Source organism: Apostichopus japonicus, chromosome 7 (genome assembly GCF_037975245.1).
Source record: "Apostichopus japonicus isolate 1M-3 chromosome 7, ASM3797524v1, whole genome shotgun sequence".
In the NCBI taxonomy this organism is placed as follows: domain Eukaryota; kingdom Metazoa; phylum Echinodermata; class Holothuroidea; order Aspidochirotida; family Stichopodidae; genus Apostichopus; species Apostichopus japonicus.
The window spans coordinates 14270909-14296799 of NC_092567.1; the positions used below are offsets into that span (position 1 = coordinate 14270909).

At 38.0% G+C, this 25891-nt stretch overlaps 2 protein-coding genes across 3 annotated transcripts; both read left to right on the plus strand.

The window, feature by feature from the left end:
* The first annotated feature begins 9302 nt into the window (after window positions 1-9302).
* Window positions 9303-14378, plus strand: LOC139969412 (uncharacterized). The gene is made up of 4 exons (XM_071974346.1): window positions 9303-9370; window positions 9825-9916; window positions 11037-13084; window positions 13512-14378. Exons 2-4 carry the CDS (start codon window positions 9829-9831, stop codon window positions 13734-13736), a joined length of 2361 nt encoding a protein of 786 aa, XP_071830447.1. The 5' UTR covers window positions 9303-9370; window positions 9825-9828; the 3' UTR covers window positions 13737-14378.
* A 1085-nt stretch (window positions 14379-15463) lies between these two features.
* On the plus strand, window positions 15464-23992 carry LOC139969411 (uncharacterized). 2 transcript variants are annotated; one of them, XM_071974344.1, is made up of 4 exons: window positions 15464-15924; window positions 16453-16544; window positions 17873-19911; window positions 20340-23992. In XM_071974344.1, exons 1-4 carry the CDS (start codon window positions 15860-15862, stop codon window positions 20562-20564), a joined length of 2421 nt encoding a protein of 806 aa, XP_071830445.1. In that variant the 5' UTR covers window positions 15464-15859; the 3' UTR covers window positions 20565-23992. The 2 variants fall into 2 exon arrangements, with proteins under 2 accessions (XP_071830445.1, XP_071830446.1); XM_071974345.1 differs by lacking the exon at window positions 16453-16544.
* Window positions 23993-25891: the final 1899 nt, after the last annotated feature.

Consider the following 25891-nt stretch of genomic DNA (forward strand, 5'->3'; position numbering starts at 1 on the left):
GCAGTCTGACCCCCGCCTCGTACGCCTATGGACAGCAACGTTACAATTAGTTGCACTGAGACCGTCGGTATAATGCGCTATATAAATAAGTTATTTGAACAAAATACGTTGTGTAAATTGAGCACGATAAATGCAAAAATGTTTGCAGACAATGGTAAGGACTATTAGCAAAACAAATCACAGGAAATTTGGAAACGCATCATTGACTGCTTTCAGCATGAAACTTCTTTGTAACGCCGGGGAGTGTTTTTAACCTTCTACTTTGCGGTTGATTGTTATCATTTATTTGTTTTGAAACAAATTCAATATACAAAGGATTGGAAGGAATGTTGGTTCTTTTGAGAAGTTGCGTTTTTTTTAAAGAAAGAAAGAAAGATATTATTCCAAAAAGTACGAAAACATGTTATTGGAAACCTGCTCAAATACCGAATCCTGTGTCGTTGTACTCTTGTTTACACAATTTACACGTTGACACTGAGGGTTATATCTACGATTTGTGCAAACAGATGAATATTTTTTTTCAACTCCCTGGTTTAAAGTTGCAGGTAAAACGGCATGTCTATTAAGTGTTTATATGAATGAGGAATTGTTATAACGGAACGCCATTACTCTTTTAGAGATGTGTAACCATTTTCTTTAAAACTTTCCTAGCTTCCAAAATTGTTATTATTTTGAATTCTTATACATGAACTCATACTTTCATTTGTGGCTTCATCATCTGTTACTAACAATGTGTTCAAATTTGTTGTATCACAGTGTTCTTGTGTTTAATTGTTTCTACCTGGTAAGTTGCAACACATAATTTAAAAAACAAAAAAGCACCTACGGTTACAGTTTACCGTTAATCAATGAATCACAGGTAGGGATGTGTCTGTTGTATAAAGCTTTACAAGATTGATTGCCCTACACAACAAACAATAACAACACCACTGAACTGAACAATGTGGCAACAAACACGTATTTAATGTAGATCCCACCCGTACAGTATACCCACAAAGAAATGTGTAATACCCACACGTTTATAGTATTCGAGTCCAGTTTTCTGCACTCGGACTTTAGACCAATTCCAATTTGGTATATCATCTTGCTTGGCAGATCTCTTATTTCTGAAGTTTACTCTTTGAGTGTCCAGAATGAGCACTTATGTAAGGAGTCAATGCAGTCTTACACATTTAGCCACACATACATTGAATATATATGAAATATGAATATATATGCAGTAGCTTGCCCGAATCTTCTTCAAATTTTTGCCCGACAATTCTATGATTTTCTTTATTTAGCATCATGATGCCCGAATATTTCCGTGTAACACCACCGTAAGCGCAGTTCATCTGGGCTCCCACGCTTTTGCTCGATCAATTTTTTTCTAACTAGTCAATTGTTTACCTGGACAAAGGGTGGCGGAACCGGGGGGCACAGGGGGCACGTGCCTGAGGTGCCTCAAGTTAGCAAGAGGCCAGGGAACCAGAATGAACACTCGGGAAGGGCCGTTTCCGGCCATCTGAGGGGTTTGTTAAACCAAAAATTTTCTAGTACGCTCCGCGCCAACCGATGGTGTCGCTCCGCTCAGATAGTCGTGCATACAACGTTGCAAATCCTGGCTAAGCCCGTGACTTTTAATGAATTTCTGTGGGGCAAACTCAAAGCTATTTTGAATGGAAAAAATTTGTTAAGATATTAACAAGAAAAAAAACTTTAATTCGGAAGATTCCTACATTAGCAACTAGCATGATTTCACCTCATTTTGTCTCAAAAGAAAAATTGTTCTTGGTTTCCCAATTTGCGAATTGGATATTGCAGTGCTAGTATGCATATTTTCCTTTGGGGGGGGGGCGTTGATGGAGTGATGTGTATACACAAATATGATAATGCAATAAGAGTTATAAAGGGTACTAAATATAAGGCTGCATCAGTCCAATCGAATTTCTGCAAAGTGCCCTTTGAATTGATGTCGGTGCCCCCCCCCCCCCAGATTAAAAGTGCTTCCGCCGCCCTTGACCTGGACATCCCCAACATGAGTGTTAATAAGAAACATTTTCTTTTTCATGGATGGGGTGGGGGGTGCAGGTTTATCATATTCTTTGTTATATTTTATACTTTTTTTGTGAGACAAATTGCAGTCTCACCCGACACAGCGACATTATCCCGCCTACGTGTCGTTGAACAATGTATGTTTTCCTGGAGGTAGCTGAGTACTATGTTAAAATAATAAATAAGGTAACTAAATAGGAGCTTAAAAAATATACTGTCCCATTTTTCCCTTCAAAGTGATGTTACCTGTTTTTCTTCTTCTAATTTACCAAATTTTTGGGGAAGTGTAAATTTCTAAAACGTGAGATTATAAAATAAAGAATGTTTAGATGCAACTTGCAAGGCCTCAGAAGTGCCGTTTCCGGCAATCTGAGAGGCATTGTTTGCCAAAAATTTTCTTGTACGCTACGCGCCAACCGATGGTGGCGCTCCGCTTAGATAGTGTCACAGGAACTTTCGGGCACAAAAAGTTCTGCCCCCCCAAACTGAAATGGTCCCGTACGCCTATGCAGTCAGAATACAAATCAAGTGCAGACTAACACATTCCTATGTATTGTTGTCAGTCCTGAAATAATATATAAACTAATACTGTGTGCACAGGTATAAGTTCAGATACGTGTTCTCAATAAGAGTAGTAAACCATACCAAAGGATGGATGGGATAGCCTATTGGAATTCTCAACATGCATTTCTCACAAAAAAATTTCATCTTGAAAAGGTTGTGTTGCTGAATTAAATGCACTGTAATGATTTCCTAGCCTTTATGCTTTACCCGACCATTAGATTGCATAACACTGTTGTACACAGAATTTATTAAATTATCTAATTGACTCTATGTATTCCATTTGTAACTATGTACATATTCATGTTTGATATTTATTGAGAATTGATTGGTAGAGACTTTCCAGCAGAGGAAGGGGCTCTCTAGCATTTTGACAAAGGGGACTGTGATATTACTCCTGAATCAAGGTAACACGGTCGCACTCACCAGATAAGCTTGGATACATACATGCTTGGTAATTGACTAGTTCAAGGTTAAATAAAAAAAGGATTTAAAATGCACAAATTAAGGTGTTTAAAACAATTAGTTTGACTTCTAACTTCAAAAAATGTGTTTCAAAAACCTGTCTACAATAATTAGAAAGTAATTTGTATATATATACTATTAGTGATTAGCTCACAGTACCAATGTGATATACGGTCTGAGACTACAGCTTGTCAGGTTCACGAAACTAGGTAAGATCTTGTGACAGCACCTTCTATTGGATCAGGGGGATAATTGGAGACAGTGGCGGAGCTAGGGGTATTGGTCAGGAGGGGCCAGAACGGTCTGCAGGGGCGCTTTTGACACTATCTAAGCGGAGCGCCATCACAGGTTGGCGCGCAGCGTACAGAATTTTTTTTGAGTAAAGATACTCCCTAGATCACCGGAAATGACCCTTTCCGGGCCTGGCTAAATTGCAGATAAACGAAGAATAAATAGGTGTCAACGCCAAATTACACCAACAATATGTGACAAATGTCAATAGGTAGATGAGAGCGCAATAAAAAAGTCAATAATCGCGAATAAGTAAAAAGTGGTAAAGAGCTGAAAAGGGCTTCAGCAGTCCATTTGAGTCCGTCAGGGGGGCATCCACCCCCCCCCCTCTTGACTGTATGGACGCTCCACCACCACTGTACCTAAGCGGAGCGCCACCACAGGTTGGCACGTAGCGTACAGATTTTTTTGAGTAAAAATACTCCCTAGATCGCCGGAAAGTAGACAATAAGAGTAGAGTAAACAGTTTATGATTACATCAGTTGGGTAATGATTTGTGTGAAGTTGGTAAAATGATTCCATTGTTTGGTTTATGTAAAGGATATAAGACTAGTGATAATATATTTGTTTCTTTAGAATGAGAATTCACCATATTGTTTCATTGTTGGTTTAATGGTCACATATGCAGCATGTATATATCTTCACTATATTGTCCATCAGTGTGCTGTATCTACAACCCAGGCTTTAAACCAGTTGTTTATGCTTCACTGTGCAGCATTTTTTTTCATTTAAGATACTATAATCTCCATTGTATATATATAAATATATGTATTTATCTATGTGTTACTTAGTGCAAGATTCATCGAATAAACATAGCGTAATAACTATCAATTCTAATTCTCTCCATGTTCTTTGGTCACTCGTTCCATCCATATCCGGGAGTCTTCATCAGGGGCAGACTGACCCTCCTAGGTGTTTAGACCTAATATTAAATGCCTTCGATGTTGGATTAGCCTCAAATACGACATCAGCAGTAAAACAGTAACTAGCAAGATCGTTCGCTCATCCATTTGAAATGTTTGTAAGGCTTAACGTGTAATGAATATAGTAAAACGGATTGGTTTGAAATTTGAATACTGTATAGTGTTGACGTTTATGCGCAGTTGTTGTGTATGCAGTAGAACCTGCCAAAATAGTACAGCACTATGGCGGGCAATCAGTCTCAAATTGTGGGTAATCGACTCATACCGATTTAAATCGACATATACCAATTTCCTTTGACTTATACTAGTTTCCAGCAGCTTAAATTGACTTCTACCGATTTAAATCGACATATACCAGTTTAATTCTACATATAATCGATCTAAATCGGCATATACCAGTTCATTTCGACATATCATCGATTTAAATCGACAATCATATACAATTTAAATCGATGATAAGTAAAATAAATCGGTGTATGTCAATTTAAATTGACATATACCAGTTTAAATCGATGATATGTCGAAATAAATCGGTATATGCCAATTTAAATCAACATATACCAATATAATTCGACTTATACCAGTTTAAGTTGACATATTTAAATCGACATATACCAATTTAAACCGATGATATGTAAAATAAATCGGTATATGTCAATTTAAATCGACATATACCAGTTTAAATCGATGATATGTCGAAATAAATCGGTATATGTCAATTTAAATCGACAAATACTAATATAATTCGACTTATACCAGTTTAAATTGCCATATTTAAATCGACATATACCAATTTAAAACATATACCAAATTTACAAATAAGTTAAATAAATCGGTATATGTAAATTTAAATCGACATCTACTAGTTTAAATCGATGATAAGTAAAATAAATCGGTGTATGCCAATTTAAATCGACATATACCAGTTTAAATCGATGATATGTCGAAATAAATCGGTATATGTCAATTTAAATCGACATATACTAATATAATTCGACTTATACCAGTTTAAATTGACATATTTCAATCGACATATACCAATTTAAAACATATACCAAATTTACAAATAAGTAAAATAAATCGGTATATGTAAATTAAATCGACATCTTCTAGTTTAAATCGATGATATGTCGAATTAAATCGGTAGAAGTCAATTGCCTTGGACTTATACCAATTTCTAGCAACTCTAATTGACATTTACCTATTTAAATCTACATATCATCGATTTAGCTCATTAACATATTCCAAATTCCGATTTTGGTGATGATTGACATGTGAAGATACATCACGTGCAGTCACCTGACAAGGCGGGCGAACAATTAAATAGTTCCAAATTTACCAAGCTAGCAAGGGTGTTCATCATGATTATGTCAATGTAATCAGGGGCGTATCCAGGTTTTTTTTAACCCTGGGGGGGGGGGCGAATTACTATCTAAGCGGAGCGCCACCGTCAGTTGGCGCGCAGCGTACAAGAACATTTCTGGTTTTGATACCCCCCCATCACCGGAAATGACACTTCTCGGGCTTGAAATGACCAACCAGATGTACACTTCTGCCTGTGAACCAAGTTGTTCCTAATAGTTTTTTTTTTCATCCATAACCTTTTTGAAGATGTCACCAGTCACACATCATGTTGGAGCTCACCGCATCTCCTGTGGATCATTGCTTTTTGTAGGTGATTCTACTTCGCGGCCCACAATACCCGTAAGCCCCACTTTTCAAGGTTTCAAGCCCATGATTTGTTCAGAATTTGAACACTCACAAATTCTCGTGAATAAATTCACTTCAAAACATACCCATAATGTTGCACAAAATTTCATCTATGGGAAACCTTCAACCCCTAACAGACGAGGGAATAATGATGAAGAATGGTGGTCAGGGAATTTTCGAAAATTCAGACACAGTTAATTTATTGGTGTACGTCTATTAAAACCTTTTTTAACGGCTACTATAAAACTTCGTTGAAGAAAACGAAAAAATACCAGATATTTCCGAAACCGAACACTACACATATCTACAGTTGGAGGCTGTTCATCCCGGAACGCCATTTTCATGCTTACTGATATGATGTGATATCTGCTGTTTGCTTTAAATTTTCGAATAGTTGAAAGGAGACTGAAATAAGTAACTATCATCTGTTCATTGTGTAATGCTTCAACCGGGTGTAACGATGAGCCTGGCGGGCTCCTGGCCCAAAGGGGCCCCTATCAGGAGGTCTAAGCAAGGGCGTCCTCAGAAATGTTTACAAAGGCAGGGGGGTTGAGTAGGGTATAAAGGTGTAACACACTACTAGAAACTATCTAAGCGGAGCGCCACAATCGGTTGGCGCGGAGCGCACGACGATTTCTTAGCCAAAATAAATACTCCTAGATCGTCGGAAAAGACCCTTCCCGTTCAAGTTGCATATCCACATCGGTTATGTTGAGATCTCATGTCTTAGGATTTTTACTTTCAATAATTTCAGTAATGCATTATGGGTCCGTATGCAATGAACATAACTAGAGAACTGTTGGTTGGGTGAAATCATTGAAATGTCAAATGCTTAACTTTTCTTTTCAATCTTTGATTTTCCAGTGGGGGAGTGCCCCCTCCCCCCCCCTACGGTATGGAGTAAAATGGAGACTACTGTACAAATTAAGTAATCAAACCTATAAGCATAGGCATAATTTCGGCTGAAACTTTGTCTCCATCTAAGCCTAATTTCCTGTGCTTTTTTACTTACCAGATACACCGAAGGCATCTTTATTCTTACCTTTTATATTATATTTATATGCAAGCCCTGCCTCCTTTTTCAAATGAACGCAGTTTCAAGTCTGTTGGGTGGTTGGTAATTGTTTTAGAATTTTTCAAAAAATCATATGTCCCGATGTTGTACTCTGTACAATATTGGCTGGAATTGGGTTTTAAATAATATACTTCGTTTTCGATTACAATAATAAATAACATAACTAACTCGGCGCAGACATTAACAACCAATGAGCCCATGATCATGATGTCCGTATTCCGTAAAACGTGGAAATATGTATATTGTCTTGTTCAGTCTTTGCATGAGTTTTTCTTTCCCAGTAAAACGGGCCCTCCCTATCCAAAGAGGTATACCCCTTTTCTGTAACATCAGTATAGCGGGGCCCCCTTTTGGTCGGGGCCACCTGGTTAGCACGGTCTGAGCCCATAGGAGTTACGCTACTTTGCCCCACATTCTTTTCATTTCACAAGACGCACAGTTTCAAGTTCATTACACACTGAAGGCTTCGATTCTCTATCTGCCTTCAGTTAAGGGAAGATCGTGGGATTTTCATCCCTATCGCTAGATATTGCTAGATATCCATACAGTACAGTGCCCTTGGGATTTCTTGGATTTTTCGGGGCCTGATCTTGGGAAATTGCAAAGTCTGAAGTGGTCAGACTCTATATGTAGGTAAGTGTACGACCTCTAGATGTCACTAATATACCCGATCACTTGTTATCGATGAAGTGGTGTGTTTTCGGATTTTGTCAAGGTCTTGGTACTACGGGCGAAGGTCATTAATTAAGTTTCATAACTCATCGGGAAGCGATTAGAAGGGGTGGGGCGTATGTTTGTGGGACCGCGTTTTCATGCAGATGGGAACAATCTCAAGAAGTGATGGGTTCGTCATGTTCCCCGACGACTCGGTCGAGTTCGAGACCAGCCACAGTTGGTTTCATAGCACAATTGTACAGTTTAAGGCTCCATACACACATACTCGTTATCATATATAGTACCGGTATATATATATAGATATCTATATTAGTGAGAAAGGAAAAATGGTAACGTCAAAAATGGAGTTGGTCGGTGTAAGGGGGCCCACGTCCCCTCCGTAATCCTCGATTCGTCACTGGATACCCTGTGTATATAATAGCAGCGCTGTAATTATGACTGTTCCTCTTCTCTTCCCGGTATTTTGGCGTTTATCTTCTACTCCCTCCTTTTACTCTCTTTCTTCTTTTTCTTTTCTCTTCCTTCCTCTCCTTCCTCCTCTTTTTTTTATCTTCCTCTTTTTTCCTTTTTTTCTTCTCCTTTTTTTCTCTCCTTTTTTTCTTACCCGGGAGGCGCGCGCTCCCACCCCCCCCCCCCTGGATACGCACCTGCCAACTTTCACTTCTTGAGATATGGTGTTACAAGGTTTTCAGACCCCAGCCTCTGTCTACCTCAAATGACCTTTGACCTCCATAAATAAATAAAAAGAGATCATCTACTTACCAAGTGATACTTACATACCAAGTTTCTAGTTTAAGCAACTTCTAGAGATATCGTGTTTATAAGCCAAGGCATCACAACTCACATAAACACGCCCACACATACATGCCATCATTACTGCATTGCTTATACGAATATCATCAAACCAAAAATGACCCCCCCCCCCCCACCCCTTGTCATGGGTTTTAATTCACAGTTGAACATTTCAGTTAACCAAGCTACATGAATCTACCTGACGACCATGGGTCACAAGATCACTTTCATTATCACGAGGACAGCTCTTGTTTTTATATCTCGGCTCATGTTTACATTATGTTTGTCCCCGCTCACACGAGCATCACCTTACCTGGGCCAATACTGATGAATGTGCACATATAATCATTCCGCGCTTCACGTCTTCCTCCGTTATTAATTCTAGAAGAACGCCATCCTGCTTACCCCGTTGACCAGTATCCAGCTTTTTTCACATGTTCACTTTCCACCAATCACAGAGGTACGTAATTGACATATGTCTAAGTACGATAACCAATCATATCAGACATTCACACTCGGTTCTCACACATTCATTAACTAATTAATTAATTAATAACGAGGAGCCACCCGCACAAACAAATAAACAATTGAAAAGACAATTAAGAACGGATTACTGAGAGCACTTAAGTTGTGCCCTACTCAAAGGGTAATATCAATTTCTTTGCTGAAATGTCGTTCTATAATTCGAAGCAGTTTGATGACTGTTGCATTTCCCTTTGGAAGCATCGTTTTGAAAAGAAGATAAATTATTGTTTTCATAAGATAGTTTTCATAAGCAATGGATATTCTGTAGTATCTTTGATAAATTACGTGTTTTGTTCAGTCGATACACTATTGTGGTAATCGTGTAAGAATGAATGTATATTGTCATTTCTTAAGTTTTAACAAGTACTCGGAGATCGCTAGGCTAGTGTATCTAATACCATGTACAATTGAACAACTATAGAATGCAAAGTATTTTTTTGTTTATTGTTTTACATATACCTACTCATTTCCGCTAAATTATTGCAAAATACAGTCATATCAGGCTCTTTCTTTGAATAAAATCTTTTTGTAAAACCTAGGTATGACAATTAAACATTTTTCACTTTTATACTGTTAAACGTTCTATGAAGAAGGGGTGGGGGAGGGGATGACCAAGAGGGACAGAACATGTGCATATCATTACTACATATATGTATGCCAACATCACAACTTAGGCCTAATATATATTTCCTTTTAAGGTTAGCATACTGTAATGCATTGAAGCAATTTGACAAGTAAATACTACAAAAGTCTAATTGAGGTTCTTGCGTTTACAGGGCCATGCTGTTTATCGGGAAAAGAATGGCGTTCATTGTGATTTCCATTCTTTGTGTCATCGTCAACGTTCAGTTCGTGACGTCACAAGGTGGTAAGTATAACCCTATCCGTGTACTGACATTTTGCATAAAAGACCGACCAAATTATTTCCGAACCATAGAATGTGAAAACAGCAAAATAATTTAGATTTAAGGAAAAAATATTGTTATCGATTCGATTTCCATTAGGTTGAAAAATATCTTACTTCTCTGAATTATTTCCTTTGAATGAGACTCTCCAAATATTACCAGTTTTTATTATTTAATATCAGTGAACGACTACAACTTGACCCCTGTCAAGAATATTCGTGCCATGGTCTCATCTTTTCTTTAAAATGTATCCTTACGTTAATACGACTTTGTCGTATAGATGGCGAGAATAATATTCTAGTAACACCATATCCAAATAACGATATATCTACATGTTCCTTTCGGTGTCGTTGGATTCTCTTACAACATTTCTAAATTGCTCAATCTATACCACAAGTGTGGGCATCATGTGATATGTTGCTGAAATGTTCTAATTGTATAAACTATGACACTGGTAACAGAAAGATCTAGAAATTCAAACGTTTGCGACAAAACAAAAGGCGAAATTAGAAAACGGCGAAATTAGAAGGCATGGATGAAAAGATTGTTTTTGACATACCATTCCTAAACGCCTCTTTATAAGATTCTTATGTAATGATGGACTCAGAATCTTTTGCGTCGTGGCAAATTCACTCCATCAAAGAACATAGCTACAGTCGCGAGGACTTCATGGTAACTTGATGTTAGTGCCAAATATCATTCTGCTTAATACTCTTATATAAATAAGCAAAATTCACATCATTATTGCTTGCACCATTTTGCAATCAACTTCAAGGAATATGAAATGTAACAGCATGTTTTGCAAAACGGGTATTGGTGTTATCTTCGCTATCGGTCTGCCCTACCAAGCTCCTACGCCTACTGACGTCTGTTTCGACGGCCTGAGTTTGTCCATATATTGGATTTTACTGGTTTTAAATGAGGACTGATTGACTAATAACTGGATCTTGAATTGATGTGAACTGAAATATATGGCAGAGTAACACTATAGCTTGGAAAATCATTTGGGTATAAATGGGTATAGTAGATGAATTATACATGAGTTTTCATCAATCACTGACCTCCTTTTATTTGTCGTTGCAGATTTTCTAAATTTGAGTGCGTTCCCGTGCTTTACACATACCTGCTCTAAGTTCTCGCCGCAATGTGCATGTGATGAACTGTGCCATTACTATGGCGACTGCTGCTTCGATGCACCTGCGTCTACTCCGGAAGTCTTTGTGGATTTTCCACCTAAAGAACTGATGCAATGTCGCAGACTGCCTGGTAACAGCAACTCTGTACTGTGGATGGTGAGCGAGTGTCCAGAAATGGTACCTGAACGTATTTCAATACTATGTCTGTTTGAACCTTCCAATGATGACGTCACTGAAGTGAACTTGTTTCGACCTGTGTCAGATAGATATGGTAACGTTTACAAGAATTACCACTGTGCTGTTTGCAATGGCATTCATCCATCTGAAATTGAACTTTGGGAGATCACCCAATCCTGCACGAGTTGTCCAGAAAGTTTGTCCTTAGACCAACATCACGTAGCTAACATTTCGGCCGAGCATTGTCAGCTGACATATCAGCTAAGTCTTCTGAATCAAGTTTTGAGATGGCGAAGTTGCCAAGGCAACTGGATTGCTACATGCCCTGAAGTTAGAGACCTCCTCGAGAAAGAGATTTGCTCCAACACTTCATCACCAGGATGGTATAATGGAGATTATTACAAGAATGAGTACTGTGCAAGATGTAACGGAATGAACAACTCATTATCCTGGGCATGTGATTCATTCTTAATAGATGAATCACTGCCAGATTTAGGAGTTTTGGATCGAATCTTTGATTTTTCGAACCTTGGTGAACACCACACACCACAGATACCACAGATACCTTCATGTAACGAGAACGGTACTTACAACGACTTCATATTTATTACCGTTAATGATTCATTCATCTCTTACTGTGATAACCTTCTCGATCGAGCTCAAAAATGCTTCTTTGACGAAATCATTGAAGGGTTTTCTGATGACTTATCTTGGGACTCAATCAATGATTTTCGAACTGCTAGCCTGAATGAAGAGGGAGCGCACAAACGTCTTTCTCGGGGTTTCAGAATCCCACGAGTAAACACGTCGTGGTTAGATGATCTTTACAACGAGTTCTACAAGGAGATATCGATAAAATCATGTTACTTGTCCAATGTCGAATTGATTCGCATTTGTGGATACGAAGAATGGAGTGAAACAAATAATTGTTCTCGCGAAACAATCGAGTATAAGTTAGAAGACAACTCAACGACAGATGAAGTTCTGTCAGAGTTAGCGAGCACTTTCGGCGTTGAATTCAAGATATCATGGTTCAGAATCCATACCAAAACCGTTCCATTGGCTACCGCCCTTTCGGAAAGATCAATCACGGTTTGTCTGACGGATGTTAAAGATGACCAAGTTCCTGTTTTCATTTCAAGTCCTTACTATCTTTGGTTGCATACAATCTTTGGAGGAATTTGTTGCATAGTCGCCGTTTTTAGTCACATTGCAACTTTTCTTACTTATCTGATATTTTCAAAGTTACGTAACACATTCGGCATATCCCTGATGAGTTTTGTTTTTTCCGTTGCTATGGGTATTGTCTTTGTTCAGTACGTCAATGATTTCGTCATAACAGTAAATGATCGCCTCTGTCAATCATTCGCTGTAATTGGTCACTTCTGTTGGTTGTCGTCTTTCTCGTGGTTGACAATACTAGTCTGGGACTTGTATGCTACTCTGGCATCCACTACTCTGCGGATACGCAAAGCCAGTTCAAACCGGAGACTAGCCCTGTACTGCTGTCTCGGGTGGGTGCTTCCGTTTCTCATAATTGCAGCATGTTTGACTATGTGGTTATGTGAGTTAACAAATATCTCAATTTCATATGGTTCCGTGCAAGGAAAGACATGTTGGATAAACCCACCTTTGGTATCCCTGTTCGTCGTTGGAGTTCCTTTGACTGTGTCCTTTCTAGCAAACATGGTTCTCTTCTCACTGATAGGCAGATCTTTTTATCATCATAGATCAAACTCTGCAGTTCTTCGGAAAGGTTCCAATTCGAGCACGACCTCCCGGAAAGGCAAACAGGTGGAATTGATAGTTTATATCAAGGTACGCCTTCATTTTATAGAAAATTCCATAGTTAATAATTTCATAGAATGCCCCGACAAATCCTCCGCATATGACTATAATTTTATAATGATCAATTCAAATTCAGTTTAGACATTCTTTATTGATATGTTACTTTCAATTATGGTTTGAGGACATTGAAATTGATCAAAACGAAATTGTAAATGCTTAGATTTTACCCAAGCATGTGTGGTGGCAGACTTTAAATTATGGACTTCAAGCAAAACATTTCACGATACCAACTGCACATGGGTGTGTCTGGGTGCGGTCAGCGAATACAAATACAAACAATGTCACATAAGTGATTTAGCCTGCTATTGTTTGAATGAACATATGAAAAAATATACAAAAAATATAAACAATGCCCACAAGATATCATTTACGTCATATGTCTATCTCTTCACTACAGATGGCTATGCTGATGGGGTTTTCCTGGTTTTTCGGCTTTCTGTCGGAATTCTCTGGTGTTGAAGTTTTATGGGCGTTCTACTACCTCTCCTTCCTTCTCCAGGGACTTGTGGTATTCATCTTCTTTGGCCTTGGAGGCAGGGCTGGTGTCCTCTGGAGAAGCAAACTTGGCCTCTCTGGTTCCTCGTCCACGCAGACTCAAATGTCAACAAATGTGTCGCATTGAGAGCATCGCAAATTTAACGCAAATGCTTAGTAACCATCACGAAATGTGACGTAAACAAGAATGACATCATTTTAGTATTGCTTAGATCCTCATCACTACCACTGTAATGGTACTGTCATTGATAAAGTGTAGTGAGTAACGTATAGTGGTGATATGGTCCCTACTTTTAACTAAAACTTACCTTGGATTAACAACTTCCCCATGTTGTGCAAAAAGGCTGAACAGTATTACGAAGCTGTAGTCGTTGCAGTGACAATATGCATAAATCAACTCACTTGCAGTGATAAATTTTCGTTTTTTCTTGTTTTATCTGCCTCACTGTACCTAGGCTCAATACATATGTAACTTTCCTGTTATCATTATCTTGTCAGTTTATAATCACTAATCATGTTTTTTTTTTTTGGTGTCCTGCTCACCAGTACTAGTTACATATGTGTTAGTTCTGAACCACCTTGCGACGCTTTACTGTAACAATAATCAAACTGGTACATGTCAACTTAACGTATGGAAAATCAAGAACGTATCTTCAATTATGAAGTATAGCGTTTTGTGATAAATACTAACGACTATTAACAGTTGTTAGTTCACCTACCAGCCATCCGTGCTATGAAGCCACTTCTGTAGAAGGTAATTTTCATCTTACAACAACATAACGGAAAGTTTTAGACCAAAACGCTCACAGCGAAAACTAAGAATTGGCTGTGCGGCAAGCACAGCTTTGCGGTTTTTCTGCTGACCTACTTTACCTCGTTGCTCTGTGGACAATTACGCGACGGCGGAAAGCGTCAGGGACTGTTCCATTATACATTAGGGAGTTAATACCAATGAAATACTAGACCGAACCCCCATTACGACTTGTACTTGAATTAGTCTATAGGCTACAGTATCAGTAATACTGTCTCATACGCAGCTAGCATAGACCTTACACTTTAAGGCTATATTGCGTGCTAAACAGTACAGAACTATATTCTTTAGAACAACTACATACCCCACAAACTGTGGTTTGGTACGTTCCAACCTAGTCGTTTCATCGCGTGGTCAGAAACAGGTTCAAAAGGATACAGAAAATGTCACTTAGGAGGTATTATTTTCAACCGAAATTACAATTAATTGAATAAATAAAGTCTTCTGAAAGTTACTGAGAAGCATTTTGAGTTAAATCTAACAATAACTCAAGATATCACAATCAAACGACAACACTTCTTGAATGCACATTCCCCAACGTGTGCTGAGTACAGTATCGTGACGTCATGTCGATTGAGAACAAAGGGAAACGGAAGAAATATCCCTGATTTCTTTTTAGTTTGCAATTTGGCGTAAGGTTCTCATTGGTCAATTTAGTTAAGAATCGGTAGAAAACGTGATGAATATTCATAGTTTAATTCACTGTTTGAACTGGGATTATAGGACTTCGCATACAAAAGTTACGGCGCAAAAATAGCCCACACAGTGCGGAAAAACTAGGGTTTTCAAGTGTTCTCTCATTGAAAATATCCTAAAATCACTTTTTTAATTAAAAATTGGCGTAAGGTTACCAAAATATATATGGATTAAGGCATACACCAGCAGAAAGCGAACAGTTTAAGCTTTCAAAATGTGGATGGTCCAAAATGATTGACTAAATACACATGAAGATACAGGTCAAAACACACACAAAATGGCTCTTGCGCTACACAGTTAAGGACCCTCTCGGAGTGCCGTGAGCGCTATGTTCCGTTATGATGCTCAACGAGCAAACCATTGTTACGATGAGTTATTTACGATTCATCGTGAGAATTGACTTAAATCTCCACGTGCAACGGAGCTCTTCAGAAAAGGCTACTCTGCTACGGAACAAACCGTTGAAAAAGTCTGCACATTAAGTTGTCACATGTTCACTTTCAACCAGAGAGATATGTTAAATTACATATCTCTAAGTACGATAACCAATCATAGCTGACACTCACATCCGGTTCATATACATACAATTACTTCTTCGTAACTTGTGCATCACTATTTAAGGTATGAACGTACTCTTGTAATTTATTAATACCGAAGAACCACCCGCAGAATGTAAGAAAAATATAGAAGAAAAAAATTTGATCGGATTACTGAGAGCACTGAAATTCTTTCCTAAAAATCGTATGATCATTCGAAGCAGTTTGATAAATGATGTGTATTCATACGGAAGCACTGTTTTGAGTAAAAGGTAAGGTATTGTTTTTTATAGATATTTTTCACAGCTAATAGGTATTTTGTAAAAGCTTATGTAAATTAAATGTTTGGTTCAGTCGATACACTATTGGAATAATCGTGTATGAATTATATATATGTATGTATGTTGTAATTTCTTAAGTTTTAGCAAGTGCCCGGAGATTGCGAGGCTAGTGTATCTAACACGATGTATAATTGACAATTTTAAAATGCAAACTATTGTTTAGCTTTGCTTTACATAAACCTACTCATTTCCGCTAAACTATTTTAAAAAACAGACATTTTTACAGTTTTTTCTTTTAATAAAATTTTCGTGTAATACCTATGTATGACAACCAATAAATGAAGGAAAGGGATGGCCAAAAGGAACAGAACATGTGCATATCATTACTACATGCATGTATGCCAACATCACATCATAGGCCTAATATACATTTTCCATTAAGGTCAGCATACTGTAATGCATTGAAGCAATTTGACGAGTAAATATTACAAGGGCTAATTGAGGTTCTTGCGTTTACAGGGCCATGCTGTTTATCGGAGAAAGAATGGCGTACATTGTGATTTCCATTCTTTGTGTCATCGTCAATGTTCAGTACGTGACGTCACAAGATGGTATTTCCCTATCCGTATACTGACATTTTGAATAATGTACCAAACAAATTAATTCCAAGCCAATGAATATGAAAACAACAAATTAATTACATTTAAGGAAAAAATATCGTTATCGATTTCTATTTGGTTGAAATAAATCCTACTTTTCTGAATTATTTCTTTTTGAATCAGACTCTCCAAATGTTACCACTTTTTCGTTATTTAAAATATCAGTGTATTATTCCAACTTGTAAGGAATGTTATCATATGACATCACAACGTAATGATCACATGGTTACAGTCACTTACAGAGGCGTTTTCGTGCCATGGTCGCTCTTGTGTGACTTTTCTTGAAAAACATCATCCAAATAACGATATTTCTACATGATCCTTTCGGTGTCGTTGGATTCTCTAACAACATTTCTAAATTGCTCAATCTATACCACAAGTGTGGGCAACCTGTAAAACGTTGCTCAGGTGTTCTAATTTTATAAACTATGACACTGATAACAGAAAGGTCTAGAAATTCAAACATTTGCGACAAAATAAAAGGCGAAGTTAGAAGTCAGGAATGAAAATATCGTTTTTTGCACACCTTTGCTGAACGCCTCTTTTAATAGATTATCATGCATTGATGGACTCAGAAACTTTTACGTCCTGGCAAATTCATTCCACTTCTACCTTACCAAAGAACATAGTTACAGTTTCTTTATTTTTGTGACGAATATCTTTCTGCTAAATTCTCGTCTGTTAATACCACCATCATATTATTATTGCATTTAGCATTTTGCAGTCAACTTCAGAGCATATGAAATGTCACAGAATATTTTGCAAAAGGTATTGGTGTTATTCATAGCCATCGATCTGCCCTATCAAAACCCGACCGCCCAGTGACGTCTGTTTCGACGGCCTCAGTTTGTCCATACATAGGAATAACCCACCAGAGCAGGTTTTTTCAGTCTCTGGTTCTTGCAATGGCATGCTGCCTTCTTCCATTTACTAAATTCAGACAGAAAGGTGGCAAGAAGCGTGCACTGAAGAAAGGTGAAAAGTTGTCGAAGAAGGAAGCTTGCTTGATCAAATCTAAAAGTAATCAAATTGGAGCTCTGGTTTTAACTTAGGACTGAATAACTGATAACTGCATCTTGAATTAGTGTGAACTGAAATTTTAGGAAGAGTACCAGTATTGCTTGGAAAGGCTTTTCAATTGTTCCTTTTTATTTGCAGGAGATGGATAGGACAGTTGTTACATAATTTAAACTAACCACCTAAACCTTCAAAGGGGTATAGGAGATGAATTATGCATGATTTTTCTTCAATCATTAACATCTTTCTATTTTTCGTTGCAGGTTTTCTAAGTTTGAATGAGTTCCCGTGCTTTACACATACCTGCTCTAGTTTTTCGCCGCCATGTGCATGTGATGAACTGTGCCATTACTATGGCGACTGCTGCTTCGATGCACCTGCGTCTACACCGGAAGTCTTTGTGGATTTTCCACCTAAAGAACTGATGCAATGTCGCAGACTGCCTGGTAACAGCAACTCTGTACTGTGGATGGTGAGCGAGTGTCCAGAAATGGTACCTGAACGTATTTCAATACTATGTCTGTTTGAACCTTCCAATGATGACGTCACTGAAGTGAACTTGTTTCGACCTGTATCAGATAGATATGGTAACGTTTACAAGAATTACCACTGTGCTGTTTGCAATGGCATTCGTGCCTCTGAAATTGAACTTTGGGAGATCACCCAATCCTGCACGAGATGTCCAGAAAGTTTGTCCTTAGACCAACATCACGTAGCTAACATTTCGGCCGAGCATTGTCAGCTGACATATCAGCTAAGTCTTCTGAATCAAGTTTTGAGATGGCGAAGTTGCCAAGGCAACTGGATTGCTACATGCCCTGAAGTTAGCGACCTCCTCGAGACAGAGATTTGCTCCAACACTTCATCACCAGGATGGTATAATGGAGATTATTACAAGAATGAGTACTGTGCAAGATGTAACGGAATGAACGACTCATTAGCCTGGACATGTAATTTATTCCCAATAGATTCACCACCGCTAGTTGGAGAATTTTTGGATGTAATCTTTAATTTTCCCATCCTTGTTGAACACTACACACCACAGATACCTTCATGTAACGAGAACGGTACTTACAACGACTTCATATTTATTACCGTTAATGATTCATTCATCTCTTACTGTGATAACCTTCTCGACCGAGCTCAAAAATGCTTCTTTGACGAAATCATTGAAGGGTTTTCTGATGACTTATCTTGGGACTCAATCAATGATTTTCGAACTGCTAGCCTGAATGAAGAGGGAGCGCACAAACTTCTTTCTCGGGGTTTCAGAATCCCACGAGTAAACACGTCGTGGTTAGATGATCTTTACAACGAGTTCTACAAGGAGATACCGATGAAATCATGTTACTTGTCCAATGTCGAATTGATTCGCATTTGTGGATACAAAGATTGGAGTGAAACAAATAATTGTTCTCGCGAAACAATCGAGTATAAGTTAGAAGACAACTCAACGACAGATGAAGTTCTGTCAGAGTTAGCGAGCACTTTCGGCGTTGAATTCAAGATATCATGGTTCAGAATCCATACCAAAACCGTTCCATTGGCTACCGCCCTTTCGGAAAGATCAATCACGGTTTGTCTGACGGATGTTAAAGATGACCAAGTTCCTGTTTTCATTTCAAGTCCTTACTATCTTTGGTTGCATACAATCTTTGGAGGATGTTGTTGCATAGTCGCAGTTTTTAGTCACTTTGCAACTTTTCTTACTTATCTGATATTTTCAAAGTTACGTAACACATTCGGCATTTCCCTGATGAGTTTTGTTTTTTCCGTTGCTATGGGTATTGTCTTTGTTCAGTACGTCAATGATTTCGTCATAACAGTAAATGATCGCCTCTGTCAATCATTCGCTGTAATTGGTCACTTCTGTTGGTTGTCGTCTTTCTCGTGGTTGACAATACTAGTCTGGGACTTGTATGCTACTCTGGCATCCACTACTCTGCGGATACGCAAAGCCAGTTCAAACCGGAGACTAGCCCTGTACTGCTGTCTCGGGTGGGTGCTTCCGTGTCTCATAATTGCAGCATGTTTGACTATGTGGTTATGTGAGTTAACAAATATCTCAGTTTCATATGGTTCCGTGCAAGGAAAGACATGTTGGATAAACCCACCTTTGGTATCCCTGTTCGTCGTTGGAGTTCCTTTGACTGTGTCCTTTCTAGCAAACATGGTTCTCTTCTCACTGATAGGCAGATCTTTTTATCATCATAGATCAAACTCTGCAGTTCTTCGGAAAGGTTCCAATTCGAGCACGACCTCCCGGAAAGGCAAACAGGTGGAATTGATAGTTTATATCAAGGTACGCCTTCATTTTATAGGAAATTCCATAGTTAATAATTTCATAGAATGCCCCGAAAAATCCTCCGCATATGACTATAATTTTATAATGATCAATTCAAATTCAGTTTAGACATTCTTTATTGATATGTTACTTTCAATTGTGGTTTGAGGACATTGGAATTGATCAAAACGAAATTGTAAATGCTTAGATTTTACCCAAGCATGTGTGGTGGCAGACTTTAAATTATGGACTTCAAGCAAAACATTTCACGATACCAACTGCACATGGGTGTGTCTGGGTTAGGTCAGCGAATACAAATACAAAACAATGTCACATAAGTGATTTAGTCTGATATTGTTTGAATGAACATATGAAAAAATATACAAAAAATATAAACAATGCCCACAAGATATCATTTACGTCATATGTCTATCTCTTCACTACAGATGGCTATGCTGATGGGGTTTTCCTGGTTTTTCGGCTTTCTGTCGGCATTCTCTGGTGTTGAAGTTTTATGGGCGTTCTACTACCTCTCCTTCCTTCTCCAGGGACTTGTGGTATTCATCTTCTTTGGCCTTGGAGGCAGGGCTGGTGTCCTCTGGAGAAGCAAACTTGGCCTCTCTGGTTCCTCGTCCACGCAGACTCAAATGTCAACAAATGTGTCGCATTGAGAGCATCGCAAATTGAACGCAAATGCTTAGTAACCATCATGAAATGTGACGTAAACAAGAATGACATCATTTTAGTATTGCTTAGATCCTCATCACTACCACTGTAATGGTACTGTCATTGATAAAGTGTAGTGAGTAACATATAGTGGTGATATGGTTCCTACTTTTAACCAAAACGTACCTTGGATTAACAACTTCCCCATGTTGTGCAAAAAGGCTGAACAGTATTACGAAGCTGTAGTCGTTGCAGTGACAATATGCATAAATCAACTCACTTGCAGTGATAAATTATCTTTTTTTCTTGTTTTTTTTTCAATACATATGTACCTTTCCTGTTATCATTATCTTGTCAGTTTATAACCATAATCATGTTTTTTTTTTGTGTGTCCTGCTCACCAGTACTAGTTGCCTATGTATTAGTACTGAACCAATAGCGACGCTTTACTGTAACAATAATCAAACTGGTACATGTCAACTTAACGTATGGAATGTATCTTCAATTATGAAGTATAGCGTTTTGTGATAAATACTAGCGACTATTAACAGTTGTTAGTTCACCTACCAGCCATCCGTGCTATGAAGCCACTTCTATAGATTGTAGTTTTCAAGTAATGATTTAAAAGTGATATGGAAGAACATCCTTCACTTAGAATGTCAATGGTACTTACACACAACCTCAGGCTCTTCACTATTCATATGCCAGCCAAGATTGGACTTAAGCCCTCACAAAGACAAAACTGATATCGCCCAGGTCACTTGATCTGGGAATTCATGGCATTGTTACACAATTAAATCTTACACGGAAAAAAGCTCTTTAGTATCTGAATTATTTTGTGTGGTAGTGTTCGATTTTAGAGGAGTAGGCCTAAAGATTAATGTTCTGGCGGTGGCAGTCTAAAAAGGCGTGGAATGTTTCTTCATTTTGCCGCTTTATCAAACTTTGCATAGTTGATCACGCGATAACCATTAAAAAGCACACTTTACCGAGACGCTATTTCATGTTTTGTTCATGTTTAGAGCATGTGAAACCGACATATGTCGGTTTCTTCTGCATATGTCGATTTCATCCCATTAGAACACGAGCAACTTACATATGTCTATTTAATTCGACATTAAGTCGATTTCAGGACTCATATCACTCTACGCGCACCATAGGTATGTGGCTTTCCCTAGTTGGCATGCAAACAATCCCAAAACACTCGCTGTCATGGCTTTGGAGGGCAACTGGGGTAAGGATACTGGTACCGCTTTTTCTCTCGGATCAGTATATGTTAAAACAGTTTAGGTTTTGGAACCACTTGACTTGAAAACAAATTGTCCCAAATGGACAAGTTGCTGCTACATTAACCAAGTCGGATATTTCTCGTATAGTCAATGGCGTAAAGTCACCATGTGTCAAGTCGGGTGTATAGCGACTTTGAGACTTACTATAGTTTTATTTGAACATATTTCAATGACTAGCCGAACAACGTATGGACAAGTAAACAGACAAGAGCGGCAATTTGGTTTATAAATAAAAAAATACACATTGTTATTGTCTGGGAATACATTTGGCGGGACTAGTTCCCCGTAAGTAGCAACATTTGTAGCAGATGGACTTCAACCTCAAACTTACGTTCGATTAGCAACTTTTTCTTGTTGTGCACAAGGCTGAACAGTATTACAAAGCTTAAGTCGTTGCATTGACAATATGCATATATCAACTCACTTGGAGTGATTAATTTTCTTGTCTCATGCTTTTTCTGCATCAATCTATATAACATTCCTGTAATCAGTATCTTGTCGGTTTTTAATCATTATGGGGTTTTTTTGTGTTCTGAATACTCACCAGTTCTAGTTACATATGTATTAGTACTGAACCACAACCACGAGCTTTACTGTAACAATTATTAAAATGTCAACTGAACGTCGTATGGAAATCAAGAATGTATCTTCAACTATGATAAGTATTACTACAAGTAAATGTTGGTGGATACAAGTATAGTGTTTCTATGATACTATTCTATAACTATGATAAATACTTGCGAGTATTAACAGTTGTTAGTTCACCTACCAGCCATCCGTGATATGAAGCCACTTCTATAAAAGGTCAATGACTTGTTAAACCTGCAGAATTTTCAACACAGATTTATCAGTGATACTGAAGACCATCCTTCACTTAGAATACCAATGGTACTTATATATACACAACTTCAGGATCTTGACTTTTCATGTGTCAGCCAAGATTGGACTTTAGCAAAGACAACCCTAAATTCGGCCAGGTCACTTGATCTGGGAATTGAACAGTTAAATCTATTACGGAAATGAGCTCTTTCGTATCTGAATTGTTTTGTGTGGTAGTGTTATCTTACACTTCGTTCGACATCATGGCGAGTGACTCATCAAACAATGTGCATGAAAATGTAATGAACTTGAAGCAAGTTCAATCGTAATGCTGTTTTTTTTCTTAACAATCATCCAAATTGGGTGTTAACTGTGAAAAATACTGAAAAATTTTCCCCTGTGAAATACTTGAATATAAACCTTTCATTGGCTGGTACTTCTGTTTGACAAAAAAAAATCGGCGTTAATTATAATAACTTTTTTATGATTATAATATTGTCAATTATATCAGGCGATGGGTTTTTTTTTTGGTTGTTTTTCTTAACAATTATCCACATTGGGTGTTAACTGTGAAAAATACTGAAAAATTTTCCCCTGTGAAATACTTGTATATAAACCTTTCATTGGCTGGTACTTCTGTTTGACGAAAAAAAATGGCGTTAATTATATTAAATGTTTTATGATTATAATATTGTCAATTATATCAGGCGATTGGTTTGAGCATGAGGATTTTGTAACATGATGGGATTAATTTTTAGTCATAAAAATGTTTCGTTCATATAGATTTCAGATTGCAATAACTAGACAATCATGAGTCACAGTTTTATCAAAGGTGAGTGTGTTATTGGTAGGTATACTCTTCACATAGTGATGTGTGTTGCAATGATAACGCGTGTATTTATGAGGAGGTGTGGCTTTGTTTGTATGATTAATAACTTAACAAGGCAATTATTTATCTTGCTTCATCATTACATACTTGGAGTGTTCCCTGATAATCAAATCTTTGAGTAGCAGCAAGGAACCATGAAATGTTTTTAATCTGGTTGACATTACTTTGCAATGCCAAATGTATCTTGGAAATACCATAGCTGGTTGTGTTTCAGTTTGACAAACTCCTTGAATGTAAATTCTCATTTTCATATGTAAATAAGTATGTGTGCTTTGTGCTTGCATAATTCTACTTGCGATCTTGTTACTGGGAAAAGCAGCGATTTTTTATTTGGTATTCTAGTAATATCACAGCATATTTGTGGTGAATAAATGCAATACTTGAAGCTGGTGACAATGCAGCATGAGGACTGGTGCTTTCAATAAACTCAAGTCGCAATTAATAATGGTATTTGATTGTTTAATTCATTAACTATTATTCACAGATTGGATGGATATCCCCATTCTTGACATGTTCATTATTAGTGAAGGGACTGAAATCTTGTCATGGTGCTCTCGAGCGTAAATTTTGTAAAATTTAGTAGATGACCCCCAAATGCCCGTGATGCTATAACATTACTTGATGCTGTGACAACTATGTCACAAAGCTATTGCATTCTTCGGACACGGTCACTAGCAAACCATGATGCTGTCACATTGAATATTCAGATAAGGTGACAAACAATTCAGTCTGCTACAATCCGAACTCCTGGCTGATTATTTTGCAGTCCTAAGTTCCTACTGGTAATTGACTGGGTTATGAGGAAAACTGTAGAGGGTGACAGAACTGGAATCCGATGGAACTTCACAACCATGCTGGAGGACCTCGACTTCGCAGATGATCTCGCTATTCTATCCTCAGCAATGAATCACCTTCAGCACAAGGCAACCAAACTAGAAGACATTGCAGCCAAAGTTGGACTTCAACTGAATGGCAAGAAATGCAATGTCATGAAAGCCAACAGCAAAACTGATGACAAATTGAAGGTCAGAGTGAACGAAGTGGAAGAGGTAGAGAGCTTTACATTATCTTGGTGCAAGTGTTTCAAAGGACGGTGGAGGCACAGCAGATGTCAAGAAGAGAATAGCCTTGGCCAGCGCACAGATTGAAGTGTTACCACTGCCACTGGGAAGGGGTGGTCCCAATGCAACCACCCTTTACACTGTAACTCCGTCAGCAAGTCTACCGAACATACTGAGCACAAAATTATGGGTATGTCTCTCACCCCCCACACCCTCTCTTACACTCACACTGGATGTGAATGACTCTAAAAGTGTAAGGTATCAAATGATATTCAATGTCACGATAGATATTTGTGAGGTTCCATGTTCAATATAAACACACAAAAAATGACTATCTCTCTAGTGAGGTTGATTTATGAATAACATTTCCACCTTGCCCCCTCCCCAAAACCCAAGTGCCTACGTAGGGAAATCTCGGAAAGTTGCACTTACAACAGTCCTCCTCATGCCAAACAACGGCACAATCATTTTAGTTTGGAAAAAGGCAATGTTCAGGCATAATCCTTCTACGCACCAACATCATGCAGTATACTACTGCGAGGAGGAGGGGGAGGGGGTCAATAACCTCTCAGAATTTGGTCTGATAGGATGAAACACCTCAACACGTTAAGGCTTCGAGGTTTGAAAAATGCCAGGTTATGTATCTTACATTAATGAAAAAAAAAAAGGTATACATGGCTCTGAATATTAGTAGAACATAAAGAAATCTAAATGTAAGCTAACAAGAGCGCCCTCTGTTAATATTAGTGTTCTTTGGCCACATTCGCTTGCCGTTATTACCACTTGAGACATTTTAAATCGGGCAAAGACGATAAACAATAGTGTGTCCCATCTGTGGTCTTGTACCAACAACAGAAGTACAATTTCAACGTGGCCTCCCCTAGCTGCATAGACTCGGTATGATATCATAATTATCCACCTTTTCATTCTCCTTCTCAATCTCTCTACAATAATACATCTATCGTCCTGACAATTGCATCAATGGACCCAACGAGTCCAATTCTATCACTAACAGTATTTTTATCGAATTTAATGACGTTATATTGTCGAGCGGTATTTGACGCAAATGTAAACTTTGCATGAAATGCTATATTTAGATAATACAGACAAAGCTATATTTTCAATGTCATTCCAATTGCCCTCGACATCTAGTTACTTCATTATCTTTTCTTTTTTTTTTTATTCATTTTTTCAACATGCCGCCATTTATTCAAGTAGAAAGGAAAATATATGAAACTTAAAAAAGTAAGAGAATGTGTCACGCTGTATATACG